This window comes from Neomonachus schauinslandi, chromosome 3 (assembly GCF_002201575.2).
Source record: "Neomonachus schauinslandi chromosome 3, ASM220157v2, whole genome shotgun sequence".
Classification (NCBI taxonomy): domain Eukaryota; kingdom Metazoa; phylum Chordata; class Mammalia; order Carnivora; family Phocidae; genus Neomonachus; species Neomonachus schauinslandi.
This window is the reverse complement of record NC_058405.1, coordinates 184,254,326-184,276,513: the sequence shown is the minus strand read 5'-3', so window position 1 is coordinate 184,276,513 and position 22,188 is coordinate 184,254,326. Positions and strand designations below refer to the sequence as shown.

The window sequence follows — 22,188 nt, the reverse complement described above, 5'->3', positions numbered from 1 at the left end:
TAAAAACAGTATAGTTGATTATTTGCTTCAGTTGCTCTAACAGAGATAAGTTGAGATTGTTAGAGCACATAGAATAAGGGGAAGTGGGGTTGGAAATCACCTAGAGAAACAGAGACCAGGTCATGAAATGCCTTGTGTGCCATGGGAGGAGTCCGCATGGCAGGGTTAAAGCAGGGGAGGTATTTTAGAAAGAGTATTAAGGACTAAGATACTGCTAAGGTCCTTAAGAAAGGTCATGAGGGTCTTCATCAACTGGAAATGGAAGTCAGAATCAATTCACAAATCCCTTAGGAAGTAGGGGTTGATACTATTTCGTGAAAGATCACATCTTAAAGAAGAAGGAGACAGACTGGGGTGAAAGCCAAGTTTTAGACTACGGAGACTGGGTAGAGGAAGATACTCATCATGGATAAAGGGAATAAGGAAAGGAGGAAAGGAAACCGGGAGAGGCGCCTCTCCAAGAAGACTACCAGTGGAAACAGTGATTTCAGGAATCAAATAAACCACTTCAACAATGAAAACGAAACAAAACAAAACAAAACAAAACAACCCCCCCCCTCAAATTTAAACAAACTTGAAAACCTGAAATGAAAAACTGAGAAAAAAGTTAGAAATTGATCTGTTAGATGGCAGTACAGAAGAAAGCATGTGGTGTTTAAGCAGCAGCAAATGGCACTTTAGGACTCTATTTTAAAAACCCCAAACTGGGATTTATTGATCTTTTAAAATCACCTCATAATCCGTCTTACTTTTGCTCCTAAACAAAAGACTGAAAATATAAAATAAAGCCAAATACATACCTTTTCTGCTTTTTTGTCAGAAATGTCTTGCTTTTCCAGAACGGCCATGCTCTCCTTCAGGTTCTTCACAATGTCTGCTGGAGATTTGTGAGACTTCCCGAATGGGAACGGCATGGCGGCAGCGACAGACACCTCGCTGAGCTCTGCCTGCTTTACCTGTGGACACAGCACAAGGCACAAGTGAGAAAAAGTGGGGTCAATAGAAGACATACTTTTTGAATCCTAATGTGGGAAGAAAATCAGTGTTTGAGAAAGTCGTTTTACAACAAGACTTTCAAAATGAGCAGGAACTGAGAAACCCACAAATATACAAGGGAAATGATAATGCAGAGGTATCTTAGAATTACGGAACACCTTCTACTTTTCAAAAATACCTTATCACCTGCTCTCCTAACCACCCATTTGAGGAGAAACATGCTGGTGCTGATGAGCAGGGCAAATAGTACTGCCAGGCCCCACACTAAGTACTTTAATTCATCATCTTATGGGATCTTTTTAAACAGTTCCCTGAGGGACATTATTACTCCCATTTACAAGTGAACTTTAATGAGGTCAAGAAACTGACTCAAGGTAGTAAGTGATAAAACCAGCTCAGGTCTGTCTTGATCCAAAGTGTCCTTAATCATTGCACTACACCTTTAATTAATAGATATCTCTATTTGGCAGTTGAGGAAACTGAGGCAAAAAGCTAGGTAAGGAGCTCAGCCAAACAGGACTGGCAAGAGGCTCACTCTCTAGGTCTCTCCAGATGCATGTTGGCCGGTGTTTACACCGCTTCCTCCCAAGCACCCAGTCGGACACACACCTCCTTCTCTTCAGTCAGTTAGGGTCTCAGAGTTGGAGAGACTCTGGGACCGAGCCTTGGGCAAATCTCCCAGCAGATCCTCAAGTCCCTTAAGTGACAGTTTCAATGTGTACTCTTTTTGCCTGGATAAGACTATCTCCTATGAAGGAACTCATTGGATAAAAGCCTAGGGATAATGAACTTCTGGAAGTTCTTAATTTTTTGTGGGTAGCCGAAAACAATATTTCAACCACATAAACCACAATATTACATCATGTAAAAGGAGGACATCAACTATTCCAAGAAGTCACCATGAAAAAACAAAGTTACTAACAAGACAAACAACGGAAGTAACTTGGGAACGTGTCAGATCTTATAATTACTTTTACTAAATAAACTGAAAGAAGTTATGTTCATAGACATTAAACAACCTCATATAAGATACCAAAAGATAACATTTTTGAGAAGAGCCTTTCAGATCACTTAGGTCCGTGGTTTTCAAACTGTGAGTTCCAAACTCCTGTATTTAACTGTCCCTGAGGCCCACCGCCCACCTCCGCCAAAGTTTTTTTCCCCATGTCAACATAAAATATCTCCAATGCACAGACAGCATCATTAACACTTCTTTTGAACTTTGCCTAAGACTTCGCTTGAATAAAGTATTTGAATGCTTTTTCTCTAAAATTTGAGATACAGTGACCTGCATATCTGTTTATAAAGACACACTCAAGGGGAAAGAGCATGCAAATTAACACTAATATTAAGCCTTCAATTAAATCATGAGCAAGTGTGTTATTTCTTGACATGTTTTGATATGATCCGTTCTGACCAATCTTTACACCCAAATATCACCTAGATAGCTCACCATCTTCCTATCAGCTTGTAAATCTGCTTAATCACAGGACCAAAGAGAAATGTCCTCAAACACAGGTTCTCAAAAATCCAAAAATGCATAAAATTACATCTAAATATCTTGTCTATGACAAGAAGTTTAGATCAATTATAGCTGAGTTATCCCAAGTGGCTGTTACATTATCTGATTACCTGGCTAGGTACACAAGTTATGTTCATAGACACGGACCTCCACAAATCCTGGATCATTCTTTCCCATTACTTTTTTTTTTTTTTTTTTTTGGGGGGGGTAATGCAGGTTGCTTTTCCATAAACACAGTGAATTCACAATCACAGTAAATCCTCTGAAAATACAATCTTTCCTATTTGTACTCTGCAAATGATAGCAACGATGCTACAAGTCAATGCTGGGTGGAGGGTGGGTATGTTTAATGGTATTTTGCAGGAAGTGCTATGGTGCTATGCAACAGAAATACTGTCAGTTCTGGCTCAATGGTGGAAGAAGTGACTTTCCAGGGCAAAGGGGGTTTTAAAAGGTTCTACCATAAACCAAATACTTGTCAGAGTAGAAAGAGTACAGCTGCCGAAGAGAACCCATATAAAGTATTTCTGTGAGGGAAAGAGGAAGCATGACACAATCATTCCTTGTAATTAGTATACTATGCGGCCAAAATTTTGCAGAACATAAAAACTAGTAAGACTGTACTTTGAGGAAATATAGTTAGTAACGAGCACTCAAAACAAGAAGTGGACACGCCTCAGCAAGATCCTTGAAGGATGTGAAACGGTTTTGGAACTGACAATCCCAAGAGTATGGAGATACCCGGGCTGAAGCAGCAATGGTAAACAAGGATTAAGATGGTTAAAAGACACCTTTCACCATAACGACCTGCTTGCCTTTCCCGCAGGGGAAGGAACGCTTTCCTTCTTTACCATCAGCAGTATTTCATGACAAGTATTTGAGAGAGTTTTAGGGATTAGTTACAAGAGCCCACTGATGAAGGCCCTTCAATAATTCTGCACTGCCCTTATAATAAAATCCAAGTTCCGACTATGGCCCTCCCAGGCTTTACCCATTTTCAAGTCATGGCCCAGTGCCCCGACCTTTATCACAGAGGTCCAGCCACACTGATGTCCTTTCTGTTCCCAGAATATGCCAACTACTTCTAAGCCCGAGTACCATGTTTGCAAATATGGTAAAAATCTTAATTTTTAAATCTAGGTGGTGGGCATACGGGTTTTCATTGTTACTCAATTTTTCTGTATGTTCAGACTATTTCTTAATACTGTTTTAAAACTGCCTGAACTATGTTTTGGACATAACTGGAGTTCATGAAAGAAATGGACAAAAATAGAGTGCCTGGGTGGCTCAGTCGTTAAGCGTCTGCCTTCGGCTCAGGTCATGATCCCAGGGTCCTGGGATCGAGTCCCACATCGGGCTCCCTGCTCGGCAGGAAGCCTGCTTCTCCCTCTCCCACTCCCCCTGCTTGTGTTCCTGCTCTCGCTATCTCTCTCTCTGTCAAATAAATAAATAAAATCTTAAAAAAAAAAAAAAGTTACACTTTAAAAAAAAAAGAAATGGACAAAAATATATAATTGAAAAATCCATTTAGCTTTCAAATACAACCAATTTCCTCCATCCCTTCAAAAAAATTTTTTTTGGTTCATAATATACCTCAGCAGGACTCTTTGGGCTGAGCCAAAATTAATGCAATTGGGAGAAAACCAGCCACTGTTAGGATTCTAGAGGGCTGTAGAAACCCATACCTACAATTCTCAAACTGGAGGTAAGCTTGCTCCTGATGGTGAACCGTGCTGTATGCTTGAATCCCAAAGATAAAGAAGCCTTAGACAGGAAATTTAACCTGAAAATTTGAGGGACTGGGCGAGGAATAATTAAATATACTAGTTTCATATTAAAACCAACATTTATGGAACTTCATGCTAAAGCTGCATGAAAGGAATCTGCGTGAATACTGAATACTGCACACCCCTTAGCTTCTGTGCATTGCTCTCCCTTAGCTGTTTCCCTTTCTCTCCAAATGCCCTTCCTTTCTGCATTTAATTCAATGACTCATCTTTACTTCAACATTGATGTCCTTCCGGGTTCCACCCTTGGCTGTGTTCTTACTCTATATTCCAATTGATCTCATCCACTCATGGTTGGTTTCCTTCTTTCTTTTTTTTAAAGATTTTATTGATTTATTTATTTGAGAGAGCGAGAGCACAAGTGGGAGGGAGAGGAAGAGAGAGAAGCCAAAGCAGACTCTGCACTGAGTGCTGAGCCCAATGTGGGGCTTAATCCCACAACCGTGAGATCATGACCTGAGCTGAAACCAAGAGTCAGATGCTTGACCTACTGAGCCACCCAGGCACCCCTACCCATGGTTTTAATAATCTGAAATCCATCTCCTGCCCCAACCAATCAGCCTACACTTCCAACTACTGCTCTCTGTAAATGTCCTCCAGGCAACTCAAACCTCATCCCAAGTCCTCCTTCTTTTTTTAAGTTCCCCTTCACAGTGAATGAATCCATTGTTCATCCAGTCACAAACCCTGGTCATCATACCAGACAATTTCTACTTGTTAGCTCTTCCATACATAATCAGTTCACAATTTCAGTCAATTCTATCTTCTCAATCTCTCTATGCTACAGACACCAAATGTAGACCTTCACTATCCTCCACATAGGGCAGTGGTTGTAAATGGGGCCAATATCACCCTTAGGGGTATTTTGGGAAATTTGGTTCACATAAGGATTGGGACTATTGAAATCACCAAGAAACCCAAAAAACCAAAAACACTTTTTGTGCTGTTGTTCACATATGCAAAGCCTTCAGCAAGCTTCTATATCCTTGGGGGTGAGAGGGGGGAAGTTGGGCTGGGGGTCAGAATAATGAAAGTCCTTCTATCTACTTCTGCACCTATGTCCATCACTAAGAGTTAAACTTCTAGTTTTTAAGAAATGGTGACATTATTATGCAAAATTCAAACACTGAAGGACGACACAAGGTAGACAGTGAAAGTCACCAGCAAAGCCTATAGAGACAACAGGTATTAACAGTTTGGTATACATTCTCCTTTTCATTACTTGCTCTGTAATTGTGGTCTTTTGTACTGGGAGTCTACTCTCTTCTTCAAAACAGATGGAGACCAGATGATACTAGAAATGGTCACTTAATATCTTACAAAGAACAAAGACTGCAAATTACTGCTCTGTTATGTGAATACTCCTAAGAGCACAAAGCTCCACCCCAAAAAGTGCTGGAGAACAGACAGAACACCCACGGGGAAAATAAAAGTCTAATAACATCATTAGAGTGAGCACTGCTAGGCACTGCCCTTCTTAGGCAATCTGACTGCTTCTGGCTTGTGCAACCGCCTCCTCCTAACTGTAACTAATTCTATTCACCTATGTACTTACAAATACTGAAAAATAGTCAAATGGTCTATAAACGACTCATTAGGACATTCAACCATCCACAAACTGACTACGTACTTACTATATGCCACAAACATGAAGGGCGCCTGCTCTAAGGAAGACAACACTTTGGTGTGCATGGATGTAGGTGTATGTGTGTAGAGACAATAAGGAAAAGTGTTGAATGACAACACATTCCTAGACAGTTGAGTTCATAGGACTCTACACTAACTTAACTGTTAGATCTGACTCATAAACTTGGTGGTCAAAGCAAAAACTGCAAACAAACAAAAAACCCCACATACAATAATAAGATTGTTACACACAAAGACTATTAAAGTACTTAAATAAGCAGTCATGGAAAGTGTGAAATGTAGTACACACCTGAACCCATTTTTAGATAGCTGGCTCTGAGGCCTCCTGCTTCTAGGGCTGATTTCCTTAATTCAAATAAATACTGAATATCTACAACATGCCAGATATTGTGCTAGGTGCTAGACTATCCATACAGTTGTGCAGGCCAATTATATAAAGCACAGTGGTTAATTACACAGCTTTAAAGACAACCTGGGTTCAAATCCTGATTTCACCATGCCTTAGCTTACTTGGACTTTTCTTCTTCTTCTTCTTCTTTTAAGATTTGATTTTATTTATTTGAGACAGAGAGAGAGAGAGAAAGAGTACAAGAGGGGGTAGGGCGAGAGGGAGAAGCAGACTCCCTGCCGAGCAGGGAGCCCGATGCGGGACTCGATCCCAGGACTGCGGGATCATGACCAGAGCTGAAGGCAGTTGCTCAACCAACTGAGCCACCCGGGCACCCCTACTTAAGACTTTTCTAAGCCCCTTTTCCTCATCTCTAAAATGAGAAAAATAGCTACCTCACAACTTAGCATAAGAATTAAATTACATGTGTTTAAATATGCTTAGTGCAGCATCTGCATATGGTCAAATATGAATAAATAGTAATAAGGGATAATTACACAGGCTTTTTTTTTTTTCTTCTAAAATCTGATTTGTGACTATTTCCACAATGAAAACTGGGTAAAAAAAGACTACCCTCAGACTGGATAGCAATATAAAATGAGTGATCTTGTTCTTCTTTTTTCTTTTAAAGATTTTATTTATTTATTTGACAGAGAGAGACACAGTGAGAGAGGGAACACAAGCAGGGGGAGTGGGAGAGGGAGAAGCAGGCTCCCCACTGAGCAGGGAGCCCGATGCGGGGCTCGATCCCAGGACCCCAGGACCATGACCTGAGCCGAAGGCAGATGCTTAATGACTGAGCCACCCAGGCGCCCTGATCTTGTTTTTCTTTTTAAACCTGCATCTCAGAAGTTTTGATTCAGCTTTTGGATGGACAGGATACATGCCCTTCTTAGCTGTAAATAAGATGCAATGACTTAGCTCCATTAAAATAAACCATCAATAGCTTGAAGAAGCAATTGAACCTTTGGTTAATTACCAAAGCCACCAAATACATGCTCATCATTAACTATGTCAAAACCAAAAGTAAGTGCCCAAGAGATACAAGACTTTAGAGTGTCTTTTGCAATTAATATACCTTGACTAGATTCCCAGGGGCCCAGGATGTTCAACACTGGACACCATGCAGGAGTCAAACTGACACTTGTATAGCCTAGATGGTAAACCAGAGGGCTGTAGTAGTGGTAACAGTTACTATTTAAAATAAGATCTCTCATAGGACACTTCAGAGATTACAAAGCACTGTTCACTTCTCTGTTCAATACCTTTCCTAATGACTTCCCATTTCATTCAGGATAAAATCCAAACTCCTGACCAAGGCACGTAAGGCTCCTTGTGATCCACTCCTCTCTGTTCTCATCTCTTACACTCTAGACTTGAGCGCTTGAATTTCTGGGCCAGGCCTAAGTACATTCCCCATTCTGTTTATGGAGAGCTCTTAGCTCAAAACACCATGGCTCTCTCCCTCATTTTACTCACACTTCTACTCAAATGACACCCTATCAATAGGGCCTTCCCAGACCACTGTTTCCAAAATAGCACCTCTCCCCTGCTCTCATCTCCTTATCTTCTTCATTGCTCTCCTAGTACTTATCACCATAAACTGACATATGTTTATCTGCTCCTTTCTGTTAAAAACGTCCTATGAAAACAAGGACCTCACTGGTTTCGCACATTCATTGTTGTTGACCCAGAAACTGGAAGAGTGCTTGGTACATACTTGCAGAATATTTGAATGAATGAATGAACTATTTCTTTTGATCCTCAAGGAAAGAGTAGAACTCTTTTGATCCTTCATTCCTAAGAGAAGTTTTATTTTTTCCTGTTCTATAGATGCGTAAACTAAGGCTCAAAAATACTGGATAATTTGTTCAAATATCATGAACCTAGTTGGTAAAGTGGAAGAGCTGGGACTTCAAACAACTATGCACTATCAGGTTATCCAGTATCTTTCATATTATAATGAATATGTTCATTACATATCAGTAGGCTTAAAAATGTTTCTCTCTGCTTCTTTAACCTGCTTCTTTAAGATTTATGTGCCATCTGGTGATGGGTACTGGGGAGGGCACGTTCTGCATGGAGCACTGGGTGTTATGCACAAACAATGAATCATGGAACACTACATCAAAAACTAATGATGTAATGTATGGTGATTAACATAACAATAAAAAATTAAAAAAAAAGATTTATGTGCCATGATGGCAGAATTATTTTCAAAAGTGGAAAATGGGGAAAACAACAAAAATCTTCCACAAATATAACTGAACACTGTAAAGTCATCTAAAATAAATGCTTCTGAAGACTTCCACTGACACGAAAAAATGCCCGTAATTCCTCTTAACTGAAAACACTTTATAGATACAAAAGTGCAAATACATATACATACTCTGTGTGTGTATAAAGTAATCCCATGTGTGATCTATATGTGCAGATACATATGCTAAGAGAAAGAAATATCAAGGATTAGTAACAGGTAGTGAGAATATGAGCTGTATACTAAATTTTAAAGGTTAAGTATTTACAATATGCATGTAATACTGTTTTTTGATAAAAGTACTATTTTTAAAAATTAATACATGATCATTCCTCTTAAGAGGAACCAGGTCTCCATAATGGAGCAGGAAATACACAAACAAGATGAGCCTGGGACATGTTAATTACTTCAGGAAGCAAAGATGAATGGGTTCATGACAAAAAAAAAGACACAGGAATCAATCTGAAAGGCTCCCACAGGCCTAAGATGATACAGTTTGGACATAAAAAAGAAAAAGGACCACAATGAATTGACACACAAATTAAATATTTGCATATATATAATATATAAATTATTACACATTAAATAAGAATACTTAATATAGTTAATATAAGTAAAACATTAAAATCCATGAAAATTATAGTACTAAAAAATTTCATCGGTCACTTTGGAGTTTTTGAGAGCAACACCTCAATACCCCCAAAACTGGTAAATAAAGGAAGGGAACAGCACATTTATCTTGTCTTTTCTGTATAGCCTGTATTTGAGGGTAACCAAATAGGTGACAAGGAAAAGTTCACATAGCTAGTAAACACAGGAAGAAAAACAGAAAATTACCATTTTGTAATCCCTGATGAATCTAGGATCTAGGCAACAATCATCAATGGTGATCATTAAAATCCTAGGAGAAAGGGTGATGGAGAACTTCACAGTGGATACACTGGAGCTGACAACTTGGAAGACACTGATCTATTGCTAAAAATAGGACAACCAGACATCAATCTGTCTCATGATATAATGCAATAGGAAATACAAAGCTCCATCTATAAATATTTGATCTCCTTTCTCCCACTGTTAAAACAAAAACTCTGAATCTAATTAAGTTTCTAAAGCCACCAGTGTATAGGAAAACGGGGATAAAGAACAATTTAAACAACATCACTAGGAAGCAGTAAGTCAAGCCCTGAACAAGGGACAAGTCAAATAACTGGGTTTCTCCAACAGATTAAAGAGCACAAGGCAGGGTGGGGTGGGGAGCACAGAATATTAAGTAAGAGACTAATAAGACACAATCAAATGTATGGATCTTCTCTGGGCCCTGATTCAAATAAACCAACTGTCAAAAAGATATGTTGGCAATCAGAAAAATTATACATTGGACAGATAATCGAGGAATCTGTTAATTCTGTCAGGTATTATAACGGACTATAGTAGGTAAGAAAAAAATACCCTTAATTAGACATACATACCAAAGTACAAGTAATTTGGGATTTGCTTTAAAATATTCCAGTGCCCCTCAGAGTAAGGTGGGGCGGGGGAACAGATGAAACAAGGCTAGCAAATTATTAACTGCTGAAGTTGGAAATTAATTATACTAGAGTCTATTTGTATATGCTTGAACATTTTCATAATTAAAAAAAATCAGTAATAAGGAAAAGTTCCTATTCTGAAGAGTTGGTATATTTCTTTTAATTGGTATGTCTACTGCACTTTGCTTTGTCCCCTTATTTGCCAAAATGTCCAAAGTTAAATTTATGGGTAACTACAAAGACTACCTTAATACCTGTTTCTGACATAAAAACAACCCATTCTCCTCTACAGAGCCTCATAGCTCTCCTACTTCACTGTTCCGAACTACACGGTGTGTGTTCATTTTGTCCACTGCAGTTCCATAAACTAACTTTTCTGTTTACGGCAGACAGGAAGAGGAAGAACATCTACAGAGGAATAAGTACATGGGCAAGTCCTTCAACAGTGCCCCTCCTAGAAATAATTCTTGGAAAACCACAGCAATACCACCATGGGTAGCCCCTCCTTGGGAGCACCCTTCTCTACTTGTCCAAAACCCGGTCCATCCCCACCCCATATCTATAGGTCAGCCCCTCCAGGAAGACCCCACAGTGCAAGTCCCCTCCCTCCTCACACTCCTAAGCTTTTAAAACCTTGATGATGCTGTGCTATTGTTATTTACAGATGTATCACTCCCAACGACTCAGGAAGCCCTGTGGGGGCAAAACTGAGTATTAGCCATAATGTTACACGCTTTGTACAAGACTCCAAATACATTTATTGACGGGCACTGAAAAACACTTCTCAAAACAAAAACAAAGAAGGCCACAGAAATGACTGATATATAAACAAACAGGAGTTAACTAGAAAGTTTTAATTTGAAACCCAGCCAGTAAGGGGCTAGGGGCCACCACGTAAATGGTTTTGTAGGTGAAGTGAGCAGGAAATCTTAGGAAAGCACCTATAATTTACCTGTTGCTATGCACAAAGCTGGACCCCTACTTGCTGAGCAACTCTAATTTGTCCATCTGTATGCTGTTTGTGCCAAGAACATGAACATGGCAAAATTCTGATTAAAGTGCGATGGATTCAGGTAGTTAACCAACATGGAATACTGCTGGGTTCCTAAGACTGAGGCACAATTTGTAGAACTATCCTCTTTTGGATCTTCACAACTTTTTTTTGCATGGACTGCTTTTATTAATGTTAAATCAGAATGAACTTAACAGTATTGATCACTTGTGCGTTATACTGTGATGTATATTCTCTAATCCAATGTCTCCAGGCTTCTTTTTTTTTTTTTGAGTTTAGTTAACATGCAATGTTATGGTAGTCTCAGGTGTCCAACCCAGCGATTCAACAGTTCCGTGTATTTATCAAGATAAGTGTCCTCTTAATCCCCTTCACCTATTTCCCCCATCCTCCCCCCACCCACCCACCTCCCCTCTGGTAACCATCTGCTGGTTCTCTATAGTTAAGAGTCTGTTTTGGTTTGTCTCTCTTTGCTTTTTTCTTTGTTCATTTGTTTCTTAAATTCCACATATGAATGAAATCATATGGTATTTGTCTTTCTCTGACTGGCTTATTTCACTTAGCATTATACTCTCTAGTTCCATCCATGTTGTTGCAAATGGCAGGATTTCATTCTTTTTATGGCTGAATAATATTCCATTGTACATAGATACCACATTTTCTTTATCCATTCATCTATCGATGGACACTTGGGCTGCTTCCATAATTTGGTTATTGTAAATAATGTTGCAATCAACACAGGAGTGAATATATTCCTTCAGACTAGTGTTTCTGTATTCTTACTACAAACACTTTCTATCCATGAAACTATCCCTTCCCACCCTCTCGAACTCCTATGGTAAATACTTCCAATACATCTTTAGATTCACAGAAATGGCTGGCCCTGAGGTCCCATAATGAGTGTGGATATCAGGATTCAAGGCAAGTCTCTTGACTCCAAATTCTCTTTCCATTTATCTGTCTTTTCATTTTACATACAGATCAAGTATGTAACAAAACATACAACGTAACAGTATTAAATTATCAGAGTTACCAGAAATAAATGTTCACCAAGTGACTTTTTAAAAAATATTGATTTTTAAAATTCTGATCAAATAGGTGAAAGGCAATTTCTAAGATTACTGAGTTAAATAAATATGAAAAGAATACCCCTGAATGTCCCCTACCCCCAAAAAACACACAAAACAAAAATTGGCCCGTACTTCTGTTTCATACACTTTAGAAAGGATTCTTACTGCTCATTACTCAAAACCGAAGTTCCTTTTCTATTAAACATCAGAAATGCACTGCATAGAGAGCTAGGCTATGAAAACTGTATACTCCTTTCCAGTTTCAAGTAAGACTCCCAAACACACACAGAGGTCTGAATGACCATGAGCTTCTCCATCCTTTTGTTTTAAGTGAATTACAGAATGAGTACTTAATGAAACAGGCTTAGTAAAAATGATGTTTAGAAATAATTTCACTTTTGTGTTCTTCTAAAACTGGCTTTCTATTAATCCTTGAGAGTTTATTTTACTTACACTAAACCTGGGAATGTCAAATTATGAATGCTTATGAAATATTCTCTAATAATAAAGTTCATTCTATATTTGAGCAACAAAGCCAGAGATACATGCTTACAGGAGAGGGCTTTGCTTTAGTAGCTGATTTATAGACAAAAGTAATTTTACAAGAACTTGTTTTAAAGTACCAGCTCGTGTAAAAAAAAAAGCTGTGTGTTGATTTTACAAACAGGAACCTCATGTTAACTTTCAGTTATTTCAGATAACCATATTACTAGTGTCAAGTTTTACTGTGGTAATTTCAGTGTGCCATGCAGTCATTATGGACTTTCAAGACTAAAGTTATGATAATTAGGTACAAGAGAATATTTCAAGCTACTTTAAATGCTTCTGGAGCAAGGTGGGGCATATATAAACACCCACTCAAACAGTTCTACAATTCACTTTAAAGACAGAGTTGGAAGTATTTTAACTAAACTGAACACACAGCTAAGTAACTCTTAGGAGTTAAGAATGTATCATGGATCAGAGCTCCATGACTTCAATACACACACACACACACACACACACACAGGTACTTCACCTCTGCAGAAAAAAGTGTGCTCTTTATATATATATTTCCTCTCTACCCCAGTTGAGGATTGGTCCCAGGAGCAGTTTTCAAATGTCTTTTGTTGTTTAAAAGAAAGGTGGTCTGCTCAGGACTAAAGCAAGAAGCCATGAACGGGAGTACTCCTAAAAATGTTTTTCTTCTAGTTGTGACTAAATGAATATCAGATTCCAAATCAGCTTAGTAATATTACAGATAAAGCTGAGTTTAAAAAATTAAGGTCCATGTCTTTATGTTTCAGCCTTCTGTATGCATAATTTGGCAAAACTTAGTATTTTATATCAATAATTCCATGCAGAATACACCTTTAACAATGTCTTTTAAATAAAGCTTCACAGCTGAAATTGTTGGATCAACACAGCTCTTTTCTGAGTCAGCAGGGGGTCACTGCAGCATTTCTCCAAAGGATGGGCTGTTTTATAACTTCTTCAGCAGAAATACTCAGGTCGCAGCTTTTGGTCTTATCTCTAATGGGTGACCAGATGTCCCTTCCCTTCTGTGCAGGATCTGCCCAGCTTTACTTTGTATTAAGGTACTAGGCCAGTTGTCCCTGGAAGTCATTAAAACAAGTGAAGATAAAGAAACCCCTTGTCTTCTCTCTACTAGCCAGATGTATCTGAGTCAGGACTGTCACTGAACATTAAGTGTCAGTTCTTAATCTTTATAAACCCTGAAGAAATGATCCCTGGCCTGCCCACCTTAGAGAGCAATTTCTCATAAAGAATGACCAACCAGCGGGCTGCTCTGGCCACAAAAAGACCACACGATGTTCTGTGCAGTTCTGGATGCCAGATACTACAGTAAAAGAAGCCAAGGAGATTCTGAGTGACTCAGGTAAGGCAGCAGTCTGAGAGTCGGAACATGAAGATTCTTAACTTGTACCAAAAGCTTATGCCAATTTCCACTGCCATCAACAGTGCACCAGCTAACCAACAGTAGGCTCTAGAAATCCTTTTGATTTCTGCCAATCTGTCAGATTAAGAACTGCTATTTTCTTGATCTCCTCCTCTCCCTAACCCTCTCATTCTTGCAATTCTTTTTATTTGAATTGCTGATCACTGGTAACAATGAACATATTTTCATGCCTACTGTCCGTTTGCATTTCCTTAGTAAAATTGTACATCTCTACTGTCCATGAGTCTACTGGGTTTGGAGTATGTCTTCTTACTGATTTGTAGAATACTGTATAATTATCAATATTATCTCTTTGGCTGTTATTTTTTTGCAAATATGTTGTCCTACTTGGCCATTTGCATTTCAGCTTCTTAAACTTAATGTACAAATCATTTTCCTATAGCTTTATCTATACCTTTTTCTTTACGAATTCCAGATTTTCTATTGGGCTTGTAACTGCATGCTGAATATGAATGCAAGATTTCATATCTACAGGTATCAGACATTATTTACAATTAAACAATGAATATCCTTTTCTGAAATAATGTTCTAGGAGAATCTAATTTAACAAACCTCACTATATTATCCAGTTTGACAAAGCACGTCAACTTTTACATTAATACTGCTTAGTTGGGGGGGGCGCCTGGGTGGCTCAGTTGGTTAAGCGACTGCCTTCGGCTCAGGTCATGATCCTGGAGTCCCGGGATCGAGTCCCGCATCGGGCTCCCTGCTCGGCAGGGAGTCTGCTTCTCCCTCTGACCCTCCTCCTCTCATGCTCTCTGTCTCTCATTCTCTCTGTCTCAAATAAATAAATAAAATCTTAAAAAAAAAAAAAAAAAAATACTGCTTAGTTGGGGGAAAGTCAATCAAGAAATCCACTATAACATGAATTCATGACCCTTCTCCAGTTAATCACCAACTGATTTAAGTTATTTGGAAGGGGGGCAGCACAGAATACATTCTTTACATATAACTACACAAAAATACATGCTAAATAAGTACAATGTTAAATAAACACTAAACTTGATACATTTTTCAAAATTATAGGTGTATGATTTGAGATTTTTAAGATGAATCTACAGACATGCCTTTTAGACATGGATTCCAACATGATGTGACCAATTTCTCGTACCTAAACTTTATCCCAATCAAAGCAAGCCAGAGGCAAATACCAGGATTAGAAGTAAACTGACAATATGCCATCAAACCGCGGTAGCAATTTCAGTGAGCATCAGGTAGGAATATTTTGCAGTAGACATGTCTCCTCATGTCCTAAGCAATGATGCATCCAGGACTAGGGTAAAAGGAAAGTGAGAGATTCGTGTAGAAGAAACTCAAAGCTTTATGAGCAGCCTAATCAGACATGTTATTATGTAAATTACCATCACCACACTAGCCTGTGAGCTGTGAGTGTGCAAAAGCCATGGATCCACTTTCAATCTGCACTACACTGAGCATAGTTGGTAACCAAATTCCTATATAATTTATCCAGTTTGGGTTCTGTGACAGGTAAAGATGAACTGTGGGGGAGCGGACTCAGAGGACCCCCCCGGTTATTCTCCAGGCATTCCAGCTTGTCACTGTCCTTAAGAGTGTAGTGTTTCGAACTGAACCCTATGTTCCATATGTGATCTGACCAGCCAAGACTACCCATCCGTGTATTTCATAAATGTAGTCTTAGACTCCATCAAGAGCTTTGGCTGCTTTCTACTGAGCAGTTTAATTGACCTAAGGCTTCTCCACATGTTATAGGGAGCCACATCTTCACCCATTGTTTACTTCTGCATTTTGGGACATACCTGCATGACTGAACAATTATTCCTATTAAATTGCTTCTACTTTAAATTCAGTATACGGTAGGACATTTCAAATTTTTTCTGGGATCTTACGTCTGTTATCCAGTGTCTTATTAGCTTTCCCTACCAGATTCCTGTCAACTACGAATCTGATCAGCAAGTCACACAGGTCTTCCTTTACTCCCTGTTAACAGTACAAATAATGAAGCTTTCCAATTAAAGCATGCCATCAATCTGAATTGTGTGTACAGCAATTTAAACAACCACAAGGCCACCAGGCCACCTAACTGCATTACCACTAGCAGTGACAGCTTACAGATTTCTCTGACCTTATGACACACATATATTCATACATAAAAAATAAGTATCATACATACACGTACAGTACCAACAAACAGTACTTATCCTTACCAACTAAAATTACAGTGATATTCTCTATTCTATTTTATTCTATCCTAGTCCCCTGTTCCCTTCCTCCCTCTTAAAATGCTAAGCTGATCTCACAAACAACTGATAGGATGGAACCTGCGGTTTGTAAAAGAGACTTAGAATCAATCTGAGTAGCTCTTTTACTAGTGCCAGCTAACTTATTCACAATGTTGAACTTTTCCAATTATCATAAGCCAAAAAGATTTCATGACTTGGTTTAAGACTTGAAATTACAGTTACATACTACAAAGCCTTATTGAGAAACATCTGTAATACATGAATAATTAACTGATTCCATGAATATGTTAAAGGCCTTTTATCAATATGATGTGCCATCTTTAACTGTGTCTACATTGATTCACTTACAGATGGTCTTAAGGAATTAAGAGTGACATTTTAGAATTAGGTCCAGAAAATGTGAATTTCACAATTATTTCTTTACAAATTAATATTATATTTTAATAATACAAAAGGTTAATCAATGTCCACATTTTAAAATGTGAAACCATCGGTCTTTAAGCATGAAATCGTATATCCAGTTTTCTTCTAGTTGAATTTACTGCTCACTTTGCTGCAGGGTTGTGTAAACATAGTCCATATGATCATGGGCAAACATCATGGTTTTACCCATGTTTTAGTAAATAAGAAAAGCAAATAGCCAATCCTGCTCTTTTAAAAAGATGGCAATTCCCTAAAAAGAATGTGTAATTCAAAACTGGAACTGTAAACAAGTGAAAAAATTGGAAACGAAGTTCAAATATGAAAAAAAAAAAAAAGCCTTTTAGAAAATTATTTTTGTGTCAAGATAGATCGAAAAAGTAAAAGAAATGCTGTGGCTCTTAAAGGGTACACCTGAGAGTGGTGAAATGATTTTTCTTTTTAATTATTCTAATGAAGAACTGTATTTTGGAAAAAACAATTTCCTTTTGAAAATTTACAACCTTCAGGGGTTCCTGGGGCTCAGTTGGTTGACCATCCAACTCTTGATTTCGGTTCAGGTCATGATCTCAGGGTCGTGGGAGTGAGCCCCATGTTAGGGATCCATGCTCAGCAAGGAGTCTGCTTGGGATTCTCTCTCTCCCTCTCCCTCTGCCCACCCCTCCCCCCAAGGCATATGTGCGCATGCGGTCTCTCTCTCAAATAAATAAATAAAATCTTAAAGAGAAAATTTACAACCTTCAAACTTATATCTAGAGGATCAGATATAAACCTGGAAAATCACTTTCCTTCAAGGTCCAGCATTGCTATTTCTGTTCTGGCCAAATGCCCATGAAAGCACAAACATGCCACAAAGCCAGCCTGAGCTGAAGCACCATAGTTGGAGATTTGAAGGTTTGTTTCCTTTTTAAACTGCTCAAAGGCCACCGTATAGTGGTATTTAGTGTAAATATGCTTTTTCCAGCAAAAGTATTTAGAGTCACAGAATACACAGTTCCAGGGCCTTTTAGAGGATGGTGTAAAACATTTTACTCAAAGAGGATTTATCTCCTAACGAGTCAACACATCCTTTCCACCCCTCATCCTGTGGTACACACTCACTAGGAGTTGTTCCAGGCCTTCGAATACAACTGGGGAGACAAGGCACACACACAGAAAGACTGAAATCTATGGTGACTAACGCATGCCACCAGAGCCTGTATGAAAAAACTCAAATAAATGATATGAGGAGCAAGTTCAGAGGACAGACACAGCACTGTGTGCTGAAGACCTCAGACTTCAACTAAGGAGATGCTTCTTGAGCTGCGTTGTGTAGACAGGATAAATCTGGGTAAGAGTCAGAAAATGTTTTACAATTGACTGGAGAGCTTTATGCAACAATATGAATTATGATAAGAAAACAAAAATTATTTTGTAATTTTATCAAGCTCTGGTAGGTAATAAAGTATCAAGTGAAGAGGAAGGCAGAAGGTAAAAAAAAAAAAAACTCACTGTAAACTCAAGGGCTGTTTACAGAATAATCACATGCCTTCTTTTATTGCCCAAAGAACATTCCACACTTGATGGAGTGGTGGTTTCCAGGTGAGTGTTGACATCACAATACAGTCACAATGGAAAACTTGCTTTTTAATCTGAAAGCTGTACCTAAAATACACAACAAAAACATCTTATATCCAAGGGAGTCCAAAAAGCTAAGGTTTGGGTAGAGGCCCCAAAATATTCAGAAAGAGCTACAACAGATGCAATTACTTAACACTGAAAGTTTAAGTAAACTTAAAGTTTAAGTTTAAGTAAACTTAAACTTTCAGTGTTAAGTAATTGCATCTACAAAAGTTTTGAATATGGGATTCCATGTTTCCTTTACTATTTCAGCAGAAGAATCTACTAACTCAAGTGAATGTGGTGACTATAATATTTGTGAAAGTGCTCTATAATCTGCAAAAAAAATATGGAGATTATCATTTCTGTGCAGGCCTCAAAAATCTACCTTCTTGGTTTTTATTCATTTATTTTTCAAGATTTTATTTATTTATTTTACAAAAGAGCGAGCTCCACAAGCAGGGGGAGCGGCAGGCAGAGGAAGAGGAAGAAGCAGGCTCCTGGCGGAGCAGGAAGCCCGATGCAGGGCTCGAGCCCAGGACCTAGCTAGGATCATGACCTGAGCCGAAGACAGCCACTTAACTGACTGAGCCACCCAGGCGCCCCTACCTTCTTGGTTTTTAACTTGATTTCCCAAATGCTTGATTATTGCTAACCATACTGCCAACCTGTCAGAATCTTAGTGGTTCGAACAGGAAGTTAATGTTAATGAAAACTGGGCTTTCTACAGGTGTTCCTGTGGGCAGGGGGGTGCAGAGGGCGAGCCTGTTCAGTGGGAGACTAATGATGCAGGCTTTGAAATTTTTCCAGACTAAAGTAACATCAGCCATGAATCTGACAGTGGCTTTTAAACCTTGCTCTAAGGTCCAAGGAAATCAGGCGAGGGTCCATCTCTTCTTGAACCCAAATACCTCATTCCTATCAGTTTTTTATACTGCACTTCGGTGTCAGAAATTTAACAAGAATGTTTAAACTACTACTTTATGACATTAAACATGTCTGTATCTTGAACACAGAACTATTTTTTTGAGGAAAACACTGACCTGGCCTCCAAGTCAACTTATACATCTAGATTGGAAATCAAGTCCTGGTTAAGCTCTTTAATTTTCAAAGGCTGACACTGGGGCTGCTGGCCAGCTCAGCTGGCTGTGAAAGCGGAGTGGTTGCTAGAAAACTCGAACCTTGGGCTTCTCTGGTACCCAATTTTAATAAAAAGTTCAGTGGTAGGAACAATTACAGGGGGCCACTTCCAAAGCTCCAGAACATCAGAAAAGTAACGATTTAACTAAACTGCACTCTGGCCTAATATTATTCCTTATGTTTTTATACTAAAATAGCTTAAACTGGAACTCAGGTACTTTACTTTTGCAGGTACTGTAGAGAATCGAGAGAAACGTACTAAGGACTCAGAGCCTATATTAATAAAGGATCTATAGGGTCTCAATTCCTGGAAAGATTACATTTCTCTTAAGTGGCTGATTTGTTTTTTATCTCCTGAACAGTCTTATAACTGTTCTTGTTTTCTTCTTTGTTCTGGCCACTAAAACTCAGAGCCACAGGTGTGGTCCCCAACTAGCTAGTGTCAAAGACATGCACTTATTTGTGTACTTACCCTGCCCCGGGGATCATTCTCCTTCCCTTTCCTTATTTTTCCTTCGCTCCTTATGTAATTCTTTGGGGTGAAGTCGGGAGGGGGAGGGGACATAAGGGGGAAGAAAAGAGGAAACATAACCCTAACTTTTTCCACTTGCCTCAACTGGAAAGAAGGAACATGAAAGAACAGCTCATTTTAGCATGAGGGTGTGGCTTTTAGTCTTACCACCATGATAAATTTGTTAAATACTTCATGACCAATTCTCCTGTTCAGGTGAAAATAGGTGACCCTGCTAAGGGGACATTCTGCCTGGGGAGATTACTAAATTAAGTCAAAGAGGTAAAGTGTATCAAGGCAGTCAACAGGTATGAGGGACAGTACAATAAGGTACTTCTACCACTTTTCTTCAGAGTCAAATAATTCTTACCTGTGCTAACAATGGCCCTGGTCTCCTCCGTAACATGACAGGCTCTCAAGCAGATCCTACTCCAGTGTGCAAGGCCTATTTAGTCCCTGTCATTCTCCTTTCTGGTAAGAAAGGATGAATGAAAGTATTTCCAAGTTTATTCAACATATTTTTCAAGCTCCTATTATATGTGAGGCATTGAAGACATTAAGGACTAAATGGCTGCCTTTAGAGAAAAATACTTTTTTTAATCAGTTATATGAAATGTACTTCATTCAACTGGTGTAAAAAATACCATTAGTAAATTGAAATGGCTGAGCTGTACTTTTAAAACTTCTATATTCGATTCCAATCTCTTCTCAGAAATTAGAAAAAAAACAGTAAGAATACAAGTTGAGGTAAGGGTGGCGTGGGAGGGTGACAGGCAAAGGGCACAAGGTAAATGTTAACAAACTACAAATGATGAGAAACCAAAATGCCACCCAATCAAATACTGGTACTTTGGACTAAAAGCAGATTAACAAAGCAGAACATTCCACCCTTGGGTGGCATACATTCTAATCCTTCCTTGTGTATTTCTGGGATTGCTGAATGACAATCAGTGCAGTAGCTTTTAGTCAGGGGTGGAATTCCTCTGGGACTCCGTGATCCAGTCCTGCCTTGAGGATATCTATGGGCAGAGGAGCTAAAAAGGAGCCCGCTTTTCAGGCCAAAGTGAGAGATAAAGGACAAAATGAGAATAGGAAGGAGTATGTGGCCTCACGGCAGACAAATAACCAAGAAGTTCATCTGAACTTATTTTTGGACACCTAAACAAATCAGACAGGAGAAGAACCTCAACAATCCTCACAGCTGGGAAGGTCAGAGGGTCATTCTACCTACCTTGCCTCCAGCACCACCTCCTTCTGGCAACTGCTCCCCCCACCCAACCACTAACATAGCTACAGTGGGAGATGCCACAGTCCTGTAAGAACCACACTCCCGCTGGCCCTAGCAAAGTAACCCAGAGGGGAAGCGAGACCTCCCCTTACAGTTTCTGTTGCAGGGCTGAAGCTCCATGAAAGAACATTTATGAAATGCAGGTGGCCAGGCTTTCTACCAGGTGGAAAAGGCTGGTGTGCACAGACAGTACGAGTAAGCAGAGAAACGCAGAAGCACATGGATAGTCATAATGGAGTTTGTGTTCCTGATTCCGACTGTTGGTGAAGATCCAGGCGCACTGCTGCCTTTTCCCACACTTTCAGTGTGAGACTCCTCCCGAGATAAGCTTTCACTGAATCCTGACCTTGCTGGAAAAAACAAGAGTTCCAAGTAACACGGAGGCTACCTGCAAGCTATCACTGCTGCAGTCCTGTGCCCCAGAAGGGAGCTCCAACAAAGGCAGGACTCAAGACATTTCTCCTCTTCACCTCTGAAAGGCCCAAACCCTGCCTCGTGGACACTGAGACTGGCACTGTCTTTTATGCTTGCATGTACTCTGCGTACCTGCATTTAGAGCTGAAGATCAGAAATGTGTCATTAAACGACGGAGGAAGAAACATAAAAAAAAAAAAAAACAACAATGTGAAAACAGGTGTGTGTTTATTCTCACAAATTGAGAATAAAGTTTGAGATTATTCAAGGAAATGCAAACTAAATGCAATTTTTTTCCCTAGCCATCCTTAACTGAACTCTCAAGATGATCTTGTGGAACTCCTGATCTTTTTTTTTTTAAAGATTTTATTTATTTATTTGAGAGTGAGAATGAGAGACAGAGAGCATGAGAGGGAGGAGGGTCAG

At 39.1% G+C, this 22,188-nt stretch overlaps 1 protein-coding gene across 3 annotated transcripts in view; it reads right to left on the bottom strand.

The window, feature by feature from the left end:
• Positions 1–22,188, bottom strand: part of CAB39 (calcium binding protein 39) — an 85,928-nt gene that overhangs the window by 49,545 nt on the left and 14,195 nt on the right. For all 3 annotated transcript variants that reach the window (XM_021690370.2, XM_021690373.2, XM_021690371.2), the window contains one exon: positions 801–956. In XM_021690370.2, the coding sequence (XP_021546045.1) occupies positions 801–914 (114 nt within the window). In that variant the 5' untranslated portion in view covers positions 915–956. The remainder of the gene's footprint in view (positions 1–800; positions 957–22,188) is intronic.